The sequence below is a fragment of the Gekko japonicus genome, unplaced genomic scaffold (assembly GCF_001447785.1).
Source record: "Gekko japonicus isolate JY-2015 unplaced genomic scaffold, Gekko_japonicus_V1.1 scaffold93, whole genome shotgun sequence".
In the NCBI taxonomy this organism is placed as follows: domain Eukaryota; kingdom Metazoa; phylum Chordata; class Lepidosauria; order Squamata; family Gekkonidae; genus Gekko; species Gekko japonicus.
Genome location: NW_015160838.1, coordinates 2008988 through 2029508, shown reverse-complemented (window position 1 = coordinate 2029508; position 20521 = coordinate 2008988). Strand labels below are relative to the sequence as shown.

The following is a 20521-nucleotide window of genomic DNA, read 5'->3' as shown; positions in this document are numbered from 1 at the left end:
AAAGTGTCTTGTCTCTCCCTTTTCATGATATACTTGTTCACTCTGAAGGGTTCTTGCTTGTATTTTCAAACAGTGTTCTAGGCATTCATTTACTGATGATGATGAATGGAGGTACGAGGGAGCTGACAAACGTACAGGCTTAATGCACAGTGACAGCCACACAGAAAGATCTTTTCATTTGTAGCTTTTTAGAGTCATTTTTAAGTTGGTGAGGTTAGCCAATCAGGTTCTCCCTCTCCGCTGACATCACTAACTAGCCAGTTCCCTCCAGCTGCAGAGAGCTTCGGTTTCTTTTTTTTTTAAAACTAAAATGGAGGCTGGTTTCTTGCCTTAAGGAGTACACTGCTTTCCCTGCTGAAGCATAGATGTTGACATGTAATAAAACGGGCAGCAGGATGGTAGTGGACGCAGCCAATTCGAACGGGCCATTCCAGCCTGTGGCCCTTCTACATATTCGAGGTGAGTTATTTGTGTTCTGAATGAATTGTAGTCCTCTGTGGCTCTCTAATAAAAGGCTATTGTGATTCTTGAATAAGGAAAGCAGGAAGTCCTTTGTAGCAGAATCCATTTTTGTTCCGATGCAGATTTGTCAGAGTTCAGAGATGTAGATATGGGAGTTGCATTAAATCGTAAGCTTTAAAAATACTGAAGGGTTTGCTTGCATCGTTAAACAGGTTTTGCTGCTTTCTCCCCTCCCCCCCCCCTTTTTCAAGCTGTGCTGATGTCAAAGGATGTGAAGTCACTACCCCAAAAAGGTGTTTTGGGGTGGGGGAGGTGGAAGAGGGAAGAGAGGTAGGGCACTTAAGTTTCCTTGCCCTTCTTTGGCACACTAACAGTGCAATAAAGGATTTTGTGTACACAATGAGGGTTTCTTTGTAGTTGTTGCTTAGTTTATAATCAAGCAGGAAAGTGAATGAAAGGTTCTTTCCAACAATCGAATGGAAGATAATCACTATATATTTAGAAAGCATTTAAAGGAATTTGCTGGGGGAGGGGGGAGAATACCTCTAGCATTCTGAATTCTAAACAGTTTTATATTGCTGTCTGTTAATGTAGAGACAGGGATACATGTTGCTGTTTCGGAGCTACAGAAAACTGCATTGTGAATGTCTGGCAGTGTCTACATTTTTTAAACTTCTTTCATTTTCCCAATTTCAATCACTCGTAAGATTATTGGCAATTTCTTTGAGCAGTTCACATATTAGAGAGAGCTGATTATATTTCTCTGTGGGCCTTTAATCCATGCGCCTTCCTTACAAATATATTTTAAGAAGTATTCCCTTTTCTTCTCTGATTTTACTAATATCATGCTGCAATTATAGACAGACAATTTCCCATCCCCACCCTAGCTGTATGCTGGATTTAAGTTTATACTGTGGAGGCAGACTGAATAGAGTTTGGTAAGGAGTGATCCTTTATGCTCTGAATTAAGAATGTTAATGAAAGCTACCTTTTCTGGATTCTGGTTTTCAGACTTCGATAGTATTATATTTTTGCAGATTTCTACAAAAAGAAACGTTATAATTTATTCAAAATACATAATTTAAATGGCAAAGATTTGGATGCTGTTTAGGGTACTTAATTGCACAGCAAAGCTTTCCGTTTATCTCTTTTTAACAAAGTTTCCCCCAAAAGTTGAGGTTGGGCATATATATGCTCACTCTGTACTGTCCCCTCAAATGCTGAATTGTGTATAAGGAACACATACATAATGCATAATGCCCCCTTAATTGCGTCATATCAAAATATGCAGATTCATTACTGGGCAAATGGTGGAACAGGTTTTTTACTTGGTATTAAAAAGAGTGTGTGTTGAATGAATGAAACGTGTGGACTAGTCAATTTCTGTGCAATCTTTCCCAAGGGGGGGGGAGAGCGTGCGTGTGTGTGTGTGTGAGAGAGAGAGAGAGAACACTGTTAAAATTTTTACAGGTAGTTTTTCTCTTGGAACTAACCTGCCACATACATCTCATTTAACTTAGTGCTAATGAAAGCTAAAACAAAACACATATAACTACACCAGATGCCATTATTCTACTGATGCTCATCCCAAATCAATCAGTAGGAAGATTTGAACTGTTGGCAACACTTTCCTCACCCATGCCCATACACAGTTGTTAGCTAATTTCAGGTTACGGGTAATTTGAATCAAGACTTCTTTCACTTTCTTGGTTCCATGAATTGGTGAATGAAGCCACTCACAATGTGCATTTAGCCAGCTGCTTAAATCTTCATGGGCTTGTGTCTAAAGAAAGAAATGGCTTCATGTTTTGATTCCTGGGTATATTCAGCCACCTACAGGGCTGGTTCCTAAAGTAAATACATTTAAGGAAATAATACCAGAATCTTGAGGTTGGAAGTGTATCACCAGTCTGATTGGTCACCCACAAAAACAAAATTTCCTTACCATTTTCATAGTGCTAAACTAGGCATTGTACTAGAAAAAAATTCCTCCCTGCAATCTTTCCATTGATAGGCGCCCTCTGTGTATTTATTCGTGTGTGTGTGATAACATACAGAGAACATGGTGGGATTATGGCAAAAAGAACTCGGCAGTTGGTTCGGAAATGGCTAAGGCATGCGCAAATGCAATACTCCTCTTTTCTTCATGCTTAGGTTACTGAGAGCTGTACTTTTCTAGCAAAAATTGGTTTTATTTTATTTATATTTGAAATGTATTTATGCTGCCCATGAGTACTGCAAGTGAAGGCTTATATGTTGTAAGAGGACCTGAGGATGCAGTGGATTTCTGCAGGTATATTGTACCCCCTGTGGAATCCTAATCTTTGAAGCCAAAGCTGGGTCTAGAGTTCAAATCAGATTTTGGTTTTCAGTGAGATATTGTACTCAAGTCTCTACCAACAATGTTGTTTCCCCATAAAAGTGACTGACAACCACTCACTCTTTTTGGGAGGACGTAAAGAAGAATATTTGGGGATGTCAATGGAGTAGGAGCTTAGCTGGCTTCTCATCCCAAGTGATTCTACCTCCTGATAATCATAAGAACATAAGAGAAGCCAATGTTGGATCAGGCCAATGGCCCATCCAGTCCAACACTCTGTCACACAGTGACCAAAAGTACCAGGTGCCATCAGGAGGTCCAGCAGTTCTCCCCATCAGCACAGCTTTTTATGGGACAAATCCCCCCCCCCCATTTATTCTCCTCTACAACCTCCCCACACTAAGATGCTAGGCAGAATGTTAGTTGGTTTCTATTTTCCCTCTAGATGGTATGTAACACAATTGTCTTGTACTTCTAAGAAGTTTTTTTGCAGAACGGTATTTAAACCAAAAAATTGGAAATTGCTGTACGCTAAGGCAATAGTTGTCATAGTACAGCACAGGACTCAGAAGTGGGTTGCAGCCCTCTTGCCGGTATGTTGTGAAGCAAGGAGGAGGAACAGGATAAGCTAGCAGAGGAGGATCTGGGAGGCTCAGTGACAAATTTGGATTTGTTGGCTTGGTACTTTTTTATCCACCCCTTCCTCTGAGGAGCTCAGGGTGATATGCATTGTTCTCTCTTCCTCCATTTTATCCTCACAGTTCTGAGAGATAAGGTAGGATGAGAGAGTGACTGGTCCAAGGTCACCCATGAAGCTTCATAGGAGAGCAGGGATTTGAGTCTTAATCGACTGGATCCTAGTCCAACACTGTAACCACTATACCATGTGCAAAATCACCAAGACATGCCTGTTGCTCAGTAATTCTATATATTAAGAAATACTAAACATGAAAAATAAAGTGTAAGCCTGTTCTTTGTTAACTGATGTGAGATTCCGACTTTTTATGTTGTAGAAGGGGAAAGTAGTGTAGAATTACTTTGCAAGTGGGCCCCGAAAAATACAGTAATTGCAAAATGATGTGGGTCCCACTCAAATACATTTCAGAGTTGCTGTTCTGAGTCCAGGAACTACTACATAAATGGGCACTTAAGATGCACCTAATTCTGCAGGAGAATTGTGCAAGTCGTGTGTGTATTAATTGAGCAGTCATAATAAGCAAACTGACCCATGAAATTTTCTTTAGGAAAATGCATTATTATAATTATGCATCTATACATATTGTTTCAGTTATTAGATGGAATATGTTTATAATTGGTTTATCTCACTGAAACGCTCTCTTTTTCTTCATATCATTAGATGGAATCTATTCATAGCTGACTTATCTCACTGAATCTATATTATCATGTATAAACTATTTTTTATCTGTCTGCTGTAATCTTATAGTAAATATTATTGAAGACAGAAAATAACTGTGAAGTACAAATTGAAGCACAATCCTAAATTGGGTATTTTGAAAAAGAATCTAGAAAGGAGTGACAGAGGTGATTGGTTTTAAGAAGCTTATTGGTGAATAAGGGCACTGTATAATGGAGTGTTGTGGTTGTAAATTCAAATATTTCTTCATGTTAAACCTTTAGTACATATAGATGAGCTTGCTGGCACACACTCTGCTAATGAATGAAAGTAGAAATTGGACTTATACCCGCCCTTCACTACCTGAAGGAGTCTCAGAGCAGTTTACAATCTTCTTTTCCTTCTCCTCCCAACAACAGACACCCTGTGAGGTAGGTGGGGCTAAGAGAGCTCTTTTGAGAACTGCTCTTGAGAGAACAGCTCTGAGAGAACTTTGACTGACCAAAGGTCACACCAGCAGCTGTATGTGGAGGAGTGGGGACTCAAACCCAGTTTTCCCAGATTAGGGTCTGGGCTCCTAACCACTACACCAAATGGTAAGTGGCTGTGTGTGATACAACACTAACTAGGCAACAGACCTCCTTAGATGACAGTAAATGGAAGGTAAAACTCATATGCAAGTCAAACAGCATTCATGTGAACTCAGAAGTAAGAACACGGTTTAGGTATGGTGTTCTTTAGTGGTTAGAACTCTTGACTAGGCCTGGGGATCCAGGTTCAAATTCCCACTGTGCTGTGATGCTTACTCCATGACCTTCCTCACCGGGTTGTTGTGAGGATACATTGAAGATGGGGAGAACTGCCTTGTGATAGTAGCTATATTAAAATCTGCTCATTGTAAAATGACAGATTGGCATTTCAATAGAAATATGTCTAAGAACTTCTATTTGTTAAATTTAATTGCTTTTGTATTAGGTGTGTTTTATGCCTTTCCCACCAATAGAGGATGCATGACCCAGGTCTGGGACCTCATTAGAAAAACAAGCCGGTGTCCGTGCAAGAAGGTTCAACAACAAACAGTAGAAAAGAGTAAAAGTCCAGTAGCACCTTATAAAAGCTAACAAAATTTGTGGTAGGGTGTAAGCTTTCGTGAGTCACTGGTTACTTCTTCAGAACAAATAACAGACCTCTTATTTCAGCACTCACAAATACAGAAATTGCAACTTGGGCTATCATTTGGCAGTACTAACATCTGCTTAGGGGATGAACCTGATAAAAGGCCAGAGGCATCTTTCAGGTGGACTCCCGCTCAAACTGGCAGTCATGCCCTCCTCATAGCTTTCTGCTTTGGTTGGCTCTACCCCTTATGGGTGTGCTGCCTGCCTCTGGAAGAGCTCTGGCAGTTTAGACTGGTAAAATCTTCAAGTGGAAGCCCATCTTGCCTCTAGAAGCTCTCACGATGCCCAGAGATGGGCACAGGAGAGGCTTCCACACAGTCGGTAAGTAGACTGCCTTATGCTGGGCACAGAAGGGATAACATTGTCACCCCTGCACTGCTGAAGGAGTAGCTGAAGCTAGGCTTGGGAGTTTCTTGCCATGGTGTCAAAGACTGATATCTATACGATAGTGTTAACTTTTAGCCAGGTTTCAAGCAGAACTTTGACCTGTCTTTTGAAAGCATGCCATATGAAATGGGAAGCCGTTTTGTGGAATATTGACCCCTGGGAATTAGGAGTGCCCATTGGCAGGGGGACTTACTGGTGTGGAGGGCACAGGTTCCAGTCCTGGGGCTGTCATTCCACTTTGGGGGCTGTCGTTGCCATTGGGAATGCTGAAGAAAACTGGTGCTGTTCTCATTAGGGCCTGAATTGTCTGTCTTTTGGACAGCATTCCAAAAGGTACCTCCTGAAGGCTGAAACAAGCATATTGTGACCAGCCATTTCGATGCTTTCTTCTGTTGCTTAAAGTAAGACTCTCACTCATGGCGTCCTGGCTGCTCTCAGAGTTGCTGAATATACATTGGCTTAAAAGACCTAGCACCCCTCTTTGTAAATATGTTCACTTGATGACTGTAAGCATACTCTGGACACTGCATACTGTGGTCAGGAAAATATTTGCAAGTCGGGAAGACCAGTACATCAGTTTGGCCCAGTGATTATAAAAATGCCCTACTAACCCTGCAAACATTCCGCAAACTCATCCTTTCAGTGATGGTGCTTTTTTCCATCAAAGGGAAGAGAGACGTGTCTGTGTACGAAAGTTGGGTGGGGCTGTCATATGGTAAAATTGGTGGATATTAAATTTTCCTGTAGTTGTGACTGGCTAGTAGGCTGGTCCTTTTTCTCAAATTGTAGTTGCTTTGTGTTGTTCTTTCATTTAGTTGAACACACAATGTGGCTCCCCCCCCCCAAAGAAACTATGTGGTCATTCAGTAGTGGGGCTCCTTTGCTGTGCAACAGTCTCCAGAATCTCTTCTTACCAATGGCTTCTACTCGGTGCAGTATGACAGCATTTGAGAACTGTTTGGGAACTGGCTCATGAAATCCTTGGTGCTTTGGACAGCTTAGTTACTATATTTGCTGCTTTATGCCAGTTTATTTGGACTCATGCTATTTTTCGTTTAGCTCTCACTCACCTGTAGTCAACCAGAGAGAAAGTACCTTGAGATCATGTACAGATTTTGCTGCACAGTTTCCCCTCCGCAGAATGATTTTGGAAGGGACTTACTGAAAGAGAGGCAGAACTGGTAATGGTATACAGATACCAGAACCCATTGTCAAGGGCATCGGAGTCCACTTCAACAGGTTGGGATAGTTTTCCCAAGAACCATATCCTAGGCAAGAGGTAGGCAAGAGGTCACCACCACCGAGGGCTTCATGCATCATGTACTGATATTGCCTTAAGGATAATAGAAACTGTTTCTCAAGATTGGTTTGGTTCATCAGGGTCTAAATTTTGCTCTTCAGGCCACAAGGCAACTATGATTTTGCCTTTCTGTGCTCAGTGGGGTTGTTCCAGATCTAAATTTTATGTTTTGGACCATAGTTTTAATTTGCCTATGTTTTGCCAACCATTACGTTCTCTCACACTGGAACCTGTTGAAAGACTTCTGTTTGCTGGCGTTCTATAAAACGGCCATAAAGTGCAGATGCCTTTTGTCATGGATTGCCCAAAATTTTCCATGCCATGTAAGTAGCCTGTGTGGTGAGAGAGACTCATGGTTGCTGCTCTGACCAACTGATAATACGGAAGCCTATGAAACAGACTCCCACGTGGTTGCCATGATCTGCAAATCTGCCCTGAACAGGTGCCCTGATTAATGTGTTTTGATTACATGAAGAAAACTATGCCTATTTACTATCTAGCAGTATTTTGCCCACACATATTATTGATGAGAATTGACCTGGGGGCTGGGTTTTGCACTAAAAAGTCCACTAAAAGTTCAGTAAAGAAATAATAAAATCAATAAAAACCTGTACATTCTGTCATCGAAGAATTAAGAGTACAAATCTTCAGATAGAAATGGCCATGTAGCATTCTGAAGCAAGTACCAGTTTGAATGAAGTTGAGGCCAAGCTTACTGAGTGAGTAAATCTGAAACTTATTTTCCACTTCTTGAATAGGCCAGACCTTGATGCATTGTAATTACACAATGTTCTCTGAAGCTGAACATATGTTTGTTCAGCTTTTTTCTTTTTTACACTCCCCCCAGTAAAAATGGCATTTACCAGTACCATCCTGGGTGACTGATTTACTTAGAGATAGCTTATTCTCTGTCTGTTGTGCCTTGAATATGAAATTTCTTGTTTATTGTTAAATCCGGAGGCTGCTTGTGGAGTTTTAGGATCATCCCCATTTGAATCTTGTTTCTTGGGATATACGGGGTGGTTTAAAGCTGTTCTGAAAAAAGAGTCATGTTAGCTGGCCATGGCCCTGCTGAAACAGAATTTCCAGCAGGTTATATGTAGATTTTGGAGAAGGTGGTTATGGGCTTCTTCATGTTTTTACACTTCTCCCAGTTGATCTTTTTTTCCTGGGAAAGTATGTTGTAACAAATAAGCAGTGAGATGCCTCTTCCACCTCAGGCAAGTAGGTTGTGACATTGTCATGTTTGTCAGCTTTCCAGTCAGTACAGAAGGTAGGAAAAGACATTCTCACAGCTGTTTATATGTTACACAATCTATGAAGGTTCCAGCAGGTTGGTCTACATATTGGTGTATGTGCGGAGGGAGAGGTGATTGTAAAATGGCTCAGTCATGTAGATTTTGTCAAGCCTCCTTTTCGTCTGGGTTTCAAGATGATCGTGGTACTCTGAATTTGTGGCCTTAATCGGTTGTCTAACAAAATGTAACAGGTTCTATTTGAACTTTGTAGGGTTCTCTGATATCCTTTGGTGAGAACATATATATTCTGTAGGACCTGATGGGCTTTTGCAAGATTGCCTTTCAGAAGGTCTCCTATTGAGAGCCAGCATGGGGTAGTGGTTAAAAGCAGTGGACTCTAATCTGGAGAACCGGGTTTGATTCCCCATTCCTCCTCCACGTGAAGTCTGCTGGGCCAGGCACAGTTCTCTCAGAACTCTCTCGGCCCCACATGCCTCACAAGAGGAAGGGAAAAGTGATGGTAAACTGCTTTGAGATTCCTTAGGGTAGAGAAAAGTGGGGTACAAAAACCAACTCCTCCTCCTCTTCTTCTTTCTTCTTCTTGAGTAGTCCACAGAAGACAATTTGCCATCTCCTTGAGGTCTCTACTATAGGGCCATCTTCCAATTTCACGGGCCTTTCTGGTCAAAGCAAACTACCATCCCTTAAAGCATATTTTTTCACAGAATATAATGAACTGTGGTAATTTACAAGGAAGAAATTAATTCAAATAACCAGTTTCACAAGATGGGGAAACAGTTTCTCTTCAGAAGTATTTATTCTCTGGCACCCTATTTTATATGCACATACAGCATCCACATTTTCTTGTGTTAATATCTCTGGCTTGTTTTGATTTTTCCAAAACTGAGCATAAACTACTTTATTTCTGCAAAATATTTTGCAGTGGATGTACTTGTAGATTATTTCTAGTTACTTCTATTACAAAAGCTGATATAGCACGGCAAAAATATCTCTGCCATATGTAGAAGAACAGCCTTTTTGCATTTTATACTTTTCCTGGTTTCCATAGTGACATAATGCTGCTCAGACATCTTGAAACAATATTCCTCCAACCAAGGGCATATGTAAAAATGTATCTTTCTCATAGCTAATCCAACATTCTGTTCATTAATGGTCCATTTTCTTCTGTTTTACTTAATTCTTTTTATATATTCATTTGGTCACAGCAAAAACTGAAATGATGTATCCATTACACTTCCTAGTTTGAATTTTTCCGAGGAATGTAATGTCCTTCAAAATATGATTCACTTCCAGTTTTAACTACATGGATACAAGGGCAGAAGAATGGCCATTCTTTCTACTTATATTTAAGGTGTCTGCATATTTCCCTAATAAAATAAAGTGCCAGTTCTGTAACTCGTTGCACATGGCATGACATAGAATATTTATTTTCTCTCTCACCAAGGTCCATGTTATCTGAGCTCCTTCAGTTAAACTGAGGAATTACATAGGACCCCAGAGACTTTCTGCCCAGAGACAGTGGGGTTAATATATTTAAGGTCTACATGTTTTCATGTTTGCCACTTTTGCAATCCTGTGTTGGGTAGAAAGGTGGCATAGAAATGTTTTAAAATAAAATTGCGTTTTGGCCAGAAAAGCTCTTGATACTCTGCCCATTCCACAATTAAAGAACAGAATGAAAAGAGTGTACAGAATGTATTGGAAGGCTCCTTCTCTGTTGCTGGTCTGCTGCTGTGCCAGGTATTCTGCAGTGCATCCAGCCAGTAAGTGAATACCCCATGCCTATGTTCATGTATTAGCCACTGTGCTCTTTTGTGGTACTCTTCAGGTAAGCAGCAGCCTGTTGCACACACATAAGGGAAATGCAGGAGGACTTTGCCTTACCTACAGTGGCTGAATGTCTTGCCCCATATGCAGTAGCAGTAACTCTAGTGAGCATGAAGTTACTGCTTATACTACAATATTGAAATACCTCTGCATCCTGGCTCTTTGTGTATGGAAGGGGCTGGGTTCTGCCCTGAATCGGAGTGGTGGTCAAGCACTGAGTTCACCATTACATAAAATGATTTTGTTGTGATTAATATTGGTGATTGCTAATTTGATATAAATTGCTCTTCACTTCATTGGTTCCAAAATAAAGCTTTGTTAATATTTACCCAGTGTTCAGTATTTGATCTTGCATAAATTGTATATAGTTCTGAAATGGCATCATTTTTGATACTGCATTTAAATTCTGGGTTTGATTTTATTCATTAACTGGAGTGTTTCAGCAAATAGTTTTTGTCAATTTACAGTATAGGCTCTTTTTTGTGTGAAATTCAGATGTTGTGACTGTCAACAAAACCTTTGTGATTTCTTGGTAATTGATGTACTCTTGTGTGGATAGTTAACCCTGTGTGCGTGCAAAGTGTTGTCAAGTTGCAGCCGACTTATGGTGACCCCATAGGGTTTTCAAGGCAACTGATTAAGCAGAGGTAGCTTGCCATTGCCTTCATCTGCGGAGTCTAACATTGGTGGTCTCCCATCCAATTACCAACCCTACTTAGCTTCCGAGATCTGATGAGATCAGTGCGTACGATACCATTCCACTGTTCACTGCCTTATATCTCAGCATGAGTTCCCAGAGTGAAAATTTCTTTAGTGTCTGAATACCAGTTTCAGATTGCTTCTGAGGACTTGTCTAGGAAGGACTTTGACCTATAAAATGGCAGCTTTTAATGGCATAGGCCAGCATAACTAAGGTTCCCTTCTGCCTGTGTCCTGTCACGAGGTTCCTGTCGGTCAAGACTTCCCATTGAGTTCACCAGCTGTATGTGCCAAACAAGATCATGGGGACATTACTAGTGACTCTTCTACAACTGTAGAATTTCCTTTCTCTTACAACTTGCACTAGCATTTTCTGTAAGTGTTTCAAGATAGACTTAGCAGCTATAGTACGACCAGTTAGGGAATGGAGATCTTTTAGGTCTGCCATATTTATAGTGCAATACTATGCAGTATTACTCTAGTCTAAGCCCAGTGAAATCCGGTAACTTAGACTGAAGTAATTCTGCATAGGATTGCACTGTTAATCAGTTGGCTAGAGGTTTAAAAAAATATATTCCTGATGAAGTGGTGTGAAAAACTTTTTAAAACATTTAAATTAGCTTTTAAAAACTGCAGATGGCAGACATCATGTTAGAAGAGCCAGTCTTCCTTCTTCCCCTCACAGAAGGAAATACCAACATGGCCAAATCAGTGGATACTTAAATGTGGAGATTGGAGCTGTGAACAGACAAGACACTTCTTTCTATAAAAGGGGGGGGGGAGCAAGGAAAGGTGAGGAAGCAGGGAAAGGATATGCTGGCTGCCAGGATGAGGAAAAGAAGAAATAGTGTGGGGAGAGGGATACAGAGGAAAGTGAGGGGCCTCTCACAAGTCCTTGCAGGTTCACTCCCATGCACTCGAGCGTACCCCCCAGGCAGTGGGCACCACACAGTTTGGCAGACCTTTTCCAGGAAGAGGCTGCCAGTGGTAGGGAAGGAGGGAAAACTGAATACAGGGTCAGATAAAGGAGCCCGCTACACAAGGAGGGTGGGGTATAAATCGAATAAACTAACAAATATAAATAAATAGGTTGGCTTATGGGCGGGAAGGGGAGAAGGACACAGGAAAAGAGGAGGGGCTATGGGAGCTTTCAGAGATGAGAAAGAGGAAGGGGAAAATGAGATGCAATTACCACAAGTCCTTGCAGGTCCCCAACTGAAGAGATATTCAGTATCCAACTGAAGAGATACTTCTCCAAAGCTGGGGGGACATCCAGGTGTGCAGAAAAATCCTAAAACTAAAAAACAGAACAGGTGTTACAGATCACCCCCATAACAGAGAATAGTTTTTTGTACAAGTACAGAAACCTCTTCTGTCACCACAAGCAGGCATTGGAGGAGCCGAAGCTGCTGCCCTCTGCCCTCCTGAGGGTTTGAAGCTGGAGATGGGCAGGGGAAGAAGAAGAAGTGGGACCCATGCTGGAGGCTGGTGAGGGAGGAGAAACTAGAGCTGTTGCTACCCCCCAGATGCTGAGGCAACAAGCATTGGATGCAGGTGGGGGAAGGAGAAGCAAAAGATCCTGGTGTCCCTGCTCTGCCACTAAGGGTGCCATGCTGCAGGTGGGTTTGTTGGGGAGGGGAGGGGAGGAGTAGCTTCTCCTTTCTCCACGTGAGCTGGGCTAGAGAGGAGCTGCCGCCATCCCTTCACACATAAATTTCTAGTGGAGAGAGAGCTGTGGTTGAAGGCAGGCAGCAGAGATTTAGTTGGGTGGGCTGGCTGGTGAATAACTGGCCTGCCAAGTAACTGGGAGAGGAGGGAGAAGATGAAGCCAAAAAACAAATTCTATAGTAAACAAAAGAAAGTATGTTATTTGGACAAAATCTCTTATAGAGGCATAATATATAGGACTGCCAGCATGTTTGGATTTTAATGATTTAATTATTTAGTAATGTATTATCATTAAATACATGCAGCGTGATGATGTCCATGGGGTCTCAAAGAGTCAGACTCGACTGTGCAACTGAACAACAACAAAGCATATTAATTATTGTCAAAATTATTTAAACACAGAAACCTTGAAAATATTGTGTATGTCTGTAATACAAGTAGTTTTGGTGGGGGGGCGGGAAATATGGGGGAAGATCACCACCGAATATTCCTCCCCCCCCCCTGGGCTTTCACATCTCTAGTCACTTTATCTATTGAGTATGTCTGTCTTAAATTTTATAGATTAAACACAAATCTTTTTCTTTAAATCCACCATACAGTAGTAGTGTGGGCTAAGAAGTGTTGATGAAACACACAGGGATCTTAATATTCTGACAAAAAGGCTAAATATTTGAGGTTCCTGAGTTGTCTAAATATAATTATTCTTCTAATCATGCCCTTCCTCCAAATATTCCAAGCCCTTCTCCTGGGTTTGGTCCCTGCCTGTCATCTTCTCATGTTCATGTACTGTTTGTCTTACTAATGAATTACTCCAAGCAGCCTTTTGTACCAGATTCTGTATACATTGTGTGCCCCTACCCTTACAGTTGTTGTTAGGTAGCCATGGGGAATAGGGCCTCTTCTGTGGTGGTGCCCCATTGCGTTCCTTCTCTTACTTGGCTTACTTGGCACACAGTCTTTCTAGTAGGTGCCAGAATTCTTCTGCATGGTCGTTTGGTTGATTTTCTGTTGCATATACACATGTATGTTTGCTGTTAGCTTTCATTCATTAAGTGTTCTGGTGCTGGTTATTGTAAATTGTTGCTGTAGAAAAGAGCAAGAGTCCAGTAGCACCTTAAAGACTAACCAAATCGTGGCAGGGTATGAGCTTTCAAGTGAGCAGTGACTCACGAAGACTCATGCCCTGCCACAAATTCGGTTAGTCTTTAATGTTCTACTGGACTAACACAGCTACCCATCTTGATCTATTGTAAATCGTTGTATTCATAAATTACTGTAAATAGTGGGAGCTTTTTGGTGATTGTTAGCTGTTCTTGTATTGTGTGAACTGCTGTGAAAGCAACGAGTAATGACCCAATAGAAATTCTTTTAAAATGTAGTGCTCCTCCATCTTGCCTTCCTTCTGTCTCTGAATGAGAGTGACACCTCTGACTGTTAAGTCTGCAGTTTCTTTGATTGTTCCTCCTCCATCTGGTCTGTTGGCCAGACCTTAATATCTGAGATAACAGTCTGGATCTGAAAATAAATTTGGAGAAACTGGAAAAAAATGGTCAGAATTGAGATCCGTATTGCATTTTTTTCTTCCAGTTTCCTAGGGATTACAGTTACAACATTTATAGTACTGTAGGTGTAGGATAGGATCTAAAGGGGGACTACTTGTTTGCAGGAAAAAAAATTGCATTGTTAAGCAGACTTGAGTTTTGTAAATTAAGGGGGACAGTCATCCCAGTTTTCCACCCATGACAGCTCTGTTTGGAGGCAAGTAACACATCAAATATCTCATCACCTCCCTAGTTCCTCTGTGGTGGGATCAATACAACCAGTTTTTCCACTCAATCTCATCAAACTCCCCTGCTTACTACAGCCCCTGTTCCACATAGTAGTTGTCCATGCAAATCTCATGATACCTAGTATTAACTTTCTGGGTGATCAAAAGGAGACCCTTCCTTCCTGTTTTATCAGCAGAAAAGCTTATTGAATTTACTCCAGTATAACTGGTATAACACTCAAAATTCCAGCTGGTTAGCCATATGAACCTTCAAAGTGCATATCATTTAAGACCATTATCAGTAGGCATCTGTATTTAAAAGAGAAGTTCTTTTCATGTAAAACATAATGCTGAAACGAAAATCAAATGGAAAACATACATGCATACAGTTGACTTTACTGTCTGCTGTGCTTTGAGTGTGTTTTCTCCCTCCCGTACAATTAAAAACATGGTATTGGAAGAAACTCCAGCAGGCATGACTTTAAAAAGCTGACTTCTGTGTGGATGCTTTTCCTTGACATTTACAAAATTATCAGGAAACGGAAAGAGTCCCTTAACTTGCTTTGCATAAGATTATTGTTCATTTTCCCGAGACTGCTTTTTTTGTTTCTTGCCTCATCAAAGTGTTCGTTTATTGACTTCAGCTGCGCAATAACTAGCCAGTTCTCAACAGGCTACCAAGCACAATGTCCCTTATTGAAGTTATATTTTTAAGCCATGTAGCCTTCATCACTATGGCATTTTGCTCAGAACAGCAAAAGTGCTTGTAATAGAAAATGGTGCTGATCTAGGGGAAAATGTACTTGGCTTCAATGGCTGAAGCACCAATTTTCACTTTGTTTTCTCCCCATTCAAGATGTTCTCAGAGTTCAGCACATCTCAAGGACCATACCTTCCAATATAAGCCTATGCAGCAACTTTGCACTGCATTGTACCACTTCTTACTTATCTCAGACCGTGGAAGGGTGTGTTCTGTTGCTGCCCACTTAGGGGCTTTCTCTGTTGCACCTCCTGCCTTGTGGAACAGCCTTCTGGAAGAAATTAGGAAGGCCCCACTTTTTTCCTAATTTTGTAAGGGATGTGAGAGGAAACTTTTTAAGAGAGCCTTTGGAGTCTTGGTGGCTTCTGTAGTCTGTTGGTTCTTAAGGGCAAAGGTCCCTCCTGATGTTGTTTGTAAGGTTTCTGCTGGCAGTTTCAATGGTTTGATGTTTAAAAAATCCTTGGTCGGATCCAGCCAACTTCTTTGCTCAGTCTTGCCCAATTACCCTACTTATTATATCACTTGTCACGTATGGCTTTTGTCAGTGCAGCTCCCATGATCCTAGTGTAGCCTTTAGTGCAGTTAATGAGGGACCCCTCCTTCTTCTACCAGTGGAAAAAAGCTTGTGTCTTAATAAGTTTATTCATTTTAAGAGGCCACAAAGCTGCCTGCTTTGGCCACAACACGCTAACGGGACTGTCCCCCGGAATATAGGCAATGCTATTTTCTGGAATGCTGATTCACAGCCCAAATCCACAGCCTTATATGCTGGCATCCACAAATTATGGCTGGGTTTGGTTGCTAACTGCTCTTTTCTGCTAGCCAGTTGTAAAATCCAGTTCCACCACTATTACCTGCAATAATAATAATAATTTATAGATCACTTGGACTTCATGCTTCATTTAACAAAAAAAAAATTAAATGTAAAGAATGTAACATGCCCTTCGGTGCTCTTGGAAGTCTCACTAAAGTAACAAAGCTATGAAATATTTTTGTTTTTAGGCTAATTATGTAACTTTTAACCTGTTTTTTGTTTGTTTTTTGTTAGCTGGTAATATTTAGATTTGGCACAGATTCTAGAAAAAGTAAATAGCAGGGGAAGCTGGAACAGTGGTTGGGGACAATTGCTGTATGATAGGGGACTTTGAAGGTGTAGAAGTAGGATTCATAGCTCAGTCAAGCTTTTTTGTCTTTGTAATGTTAAAATTAAATTATTAAATTTTGTGCAGTTCCACTTTTTTGTTTGCATTATTTATAGTCCACCTTTCTTGCCGAGACCCCAGGTGGTTACAGATTGTAAGTCAAATACAGTCAACATCCAATGTACAGAACAATAGGGTTTGGACTACAGAAGTCTGAAAACAGAGAAATCTAAAACAGCTGAAACAAACATTTGAACATGGCAAGTTAAATGGCGTAGAAACGACATAGTCCAAGCATACTTACACTGAAAGGCAGCAATACATGTGTTTGGGTTGATGGAGGAACAAAAAAGCGAAAGTTGGAAGGTTTAGCTTACAAAAAAAAATCAGAATTAAGTATGTGAGAGATTAAAGTTCACGGTAGACAGGTGAAATCAGTATTATGCTAGAGCTTGACAGTCAAGATGTGCTACACCAAACAAAGAGACAAAAGAAGGTAAACTAGTTACTAGTTAAATCTGAAAATGGGACACTTACTACATTTGTACATTCAATAATAATATGCAGGGAACATTCCAGCAAAGCAAGTCATACCTCATATTGACTGTTGAAGTAGGTCTGGAATTTGGCTTACATATACGGTGAAATTCAGTAGGAGATGAGAAATACGCATTTCTGCTTGTGGACTGGAAGCTTCATTTTTGTGTGTACACATAATGAACTGTACATCCAGGGGTATCGCAACTGCAAGAAAATTTCCATACCAACTAGAAACCTGAAATTTGGTGTACTTGTAGTCAGACACGCAGTTACTGCAAAGTTGGAAAGCAACAGCTGTGAATGGAGGGCATCCATCTTCATTTCAGTAGTTGCATACTAATAATTGTGGATGTGTGAATGTCAGGCATTTTTGTTTTTCCATTTCATGCCAGTGCTGACTGTCACCTCTACCACGTAACAGTGGCAGCTTCTCAGTGTTCCACCAGGTCATAACAGAGTGCTACAGTATTTCATGGAAGCTTTTTTTTTCTTTGTGTAAAACAACAAACATTGAGTTGTGCATCTTAGAAACTTTTTCATTTTTAAACATGTAACTTTTGCAAGCCAGTTTGACAGGGAAAGCAGAGTATGAATATATCAGATGAATTAAAAATAAGGGGATGTATGGAAGTATCCAGGTCAGGGCTTAGGAAGACAAAGATATCTTTTAATATCTCCTACCCAGGATGCTTTGATTGGAGTTCTAGTGATTGAACCCAAGACCTTATGGATGCAAAGCATGTGTTCTCCCAGCTGAGCTACAGATCCTTACTGTGGGTCAGCTGCTGTTGTCTTCCAGTGCTCTTATAAAATACTTCCACTGGTAGAAATGTAATCTGTTAGATATTCCTCTGTAAGGAACATTGCTTTAGTCCTGAAGTTAGTATCAATCCTGTCAATGCTCCAATATAAAGTTTTGGGAATGAAAGAGTAGCACAGTAATTTTTATTTGGTTTTGCTTGTTCAGGAAAAAGATTACCTTATATTTCTGTTTAGGGTTGGTCATCTTTCTGGTGTACACAGGACAAAGCTTCAGCTACAGTACATCTTGGACCTAATGTCTGGTGTTCCTTGTTAGATTTTCATTTTTTATCTGATACTTTTCAGTTGCTAGATAAAGGCCAGGTTTTTCTGGAATGTTAAAAGTGCATTGCTGCTTAAGTTTGGGTTCATACATTTGTATCGTTCCTTTAAGAGAAATTTCCTCTAATTAACTAACACCTGTTTTTTGTAGGCTTGTACTGTCACCTGTTATAAATTTAGATATCCGCATTTCTGGGTTACATGCAAGTTTTTTTATTACATTTCTCATTAGAACTGCTTCCAGGTATTTGTTTTTCAGAACTAAGCAAAATCGCCAGCTTCTTTGTCTTAATATATCTTACACAATGAAACTGCGTAAGGTCTTTATTGTTCAGTAAGAACAGCATCCATTTTTTTCTTTAAATGATACGTGACTAAATATATTTAAGCACTGAAGTGTGTGATGAATGGAGTAAAATGTTACCTCTTCAGCATTTTGTCTGTTCCAGTGTTCATTTAAATCTTCATTGAACTAATACTGAAGTGAGATTTACTTCTTTTTCCTAGTTTGCTGTGAAATGGGTAGATAATTTTCAAGTAATTCAGGTAGATTGTGTTTAGCTTTTTTTCAGTCAGTCTGCTGGGGGGGGGAGGTTTTTACTCCAAATGGGGAAGTGTTTGCACATTGGTCTAATTATTTCCTATGGTAAGACCTGGCTTTGCATATTTTTCTCCAAAAAATCCTTATGAGCTCTTAGAACTCTTCAGGGAATTTTGGATAAACAAGGAATTAATTTATATTCCCTAACCTACAACAGCTAACAGCCATAAGCATAGTGGTAAAAGTTAGCTTTGCAATGGACTGAAAAAATTATGACGTTTAGTAGGTAACTTTAAGTGTGTACTTTATCAGTGGTTATCTGGATGTGTCATTACAGGGCTTCTGTGAAGGTCTAGAGACTGCTGCATGTGAAGGCAGCCAATATTTAATTGAATTTTGCTGAGTATGGGAAAGGTGGTTGCAGGAGTAGTGTTTGCATAACAAGCAATTTGATACAGGTGGTGAAAGCATCTCTTCCACTTGTGCCTCAAAAGTGAAACATTTATTTAAAGTATTTTGGTGTGTTGAGACTTTAGAGGCCTTACATTTGATTAAAGTGATACTTGTATTGTGCCAGTTGTCATAAGAATTATGTTCTGTTCATAAACAGCTGTCATTTAGCACCTTCTTTGTGGTTACCAAGCTATCTGCTATCACTGGTCTCCTAGTAACACTGACAGAAGCTGTAATCGAATTTCGCTTTGCACGGTGTGTTTACTTGGATATGCTCCTATGTTGTTTTGATGCTTTCACAGATTTTTAAAGATGCAGTTTAGAGTAGCTTAATATGCAAAACCTTGATAAATGTTATAGCTGCTTCTCTGCTCATTATGGAACATGTTAATTGACTTATACAAGACATGATGCTAAAATATTGCAAATTGTGCAATATTTCCCAGCTTGCCTCCTACTGTACGATTTTCTTTGGTCCTAGTGAAAGGTGTTGAACTATTGGGGACTAACTGTTAGTGAGCTTGCACTAATACATTACATAAAAATATAACTGGACAACATGCATTCTAAAGTAACTTGTTTCCTATTTATAACTAACTAAATCTGTGCAAGAAAATCTTGCTATCTCTGGAGCCAGAAGTGGGTTGCAGAAGTTGTCTTTTAGGGAAATACGTGGGCTGTATTGTGTTTACTCCTGTTTACTTTCTCCCTCCAGATCAAACTCTGCTTTTCTGATGAAGCTGTTTCTTAGCTCTTAAAATCCTTGTTCTTCCCCACATACACTTTTAATCTAGGTGGACATCAGTATAAAAAAACAAACTTAAATAATTGCCTCACATCAAATTTTCCATGTATTACCTAATTGATTGCAGTAACCATAAAAGTATTGATTTAAAACTGGATAAAACTTTATGCAGTCTTAGAGAGTGTACTACAAGTGTCTTAGATGTTTAATATTTTTGCAAAATAAACAGGGATCTACATGAACTTGGGGGGAGGATTTCATCTAGCCTGACTGGTCCTAAAATATTTTATTTTGAACTTTCAAAAGCCTCTCGTGTGCCATTACAAAAGTAGAATATAAGCAGGTGATTTTGTCTTTTCATTCACGTCCCTGTGCTGGGCCAGCATAAAAATATATTTTATTTTACTTATTTATGTAATTCCATTTATAGCCCGCTCTCTGAAACCAGCACAGAGCAGGTGACATCTTATAAATATACAATTAAAAACATTCTAAATACAATATGTAATTACTCAACCCATAAAACAGTAAAATATCTAGGACAATTTCTGTAAAAATCAAGATGGCAAAAAATTCATATGGAGGGTAGTATACAGAATGACTGAGAAGTGGAAGCAGGGGGAAGGGAAGGAGGGGGAGGCCAGACTCTAGCCCACTACTGCCCTCAACCATAGGCCTGACGGAACAACTCCGTTTGTATCAGATCCCCACAGGGCCCTGATTTCTCCTGAAAAAGTATTCTAGCAGGCGGGGGCCAGTAGACTCTGGCCCTGGTTGATGACAGCCAGACGCTCTTTGGGCCGGGGACCACCAGCAGGCTTTGATCATTCGAGTGTAATGCTCTAGGGGGACATACCAGGTCAGGTGGTCCCAAAGGTATGCTGGTCCCTGACCATTAAGGGCCTTGAACTTCATCTGGTCCTCAATCTGGAGCCAATGCAGCTGATAAAACATCGGGTGGATATGTGCTCTGAAGGGTGTTCCTGTCAACACCCTTGCAGCTGCATTCTATCTGGACCAGTTGCATTTTTCAGA

At 40.3% G+C, this 20521-nt stretch overlaps 1 protein-coding gene across 2 annotated transcripts in view; it reads left to right on the top strand.

Moving 5' to 3' along the window:
- Positions 1-321: 321 nt before the first annotated feature.
- Positions 322-20521, top strand: part of PPP2R5C (protein phosphatase 2 regulatory subunit B', gamma) — a 61044-nt gene continuing 40844 nt past the window's right edge. For both annotated transcript variants that reach the window (XM_015418625.1, XM_015418616.1), the window contains exon 1: positions 322-459. In XM_015418625.1, the coding sequence (XP_015274111.1) occupies positions 366-459 (94 nt within the window). In that variant the 5' untranslated portion in view covers positions 322-365. The remainder of the gene's footprint in view (positions 460-20521) is intronic.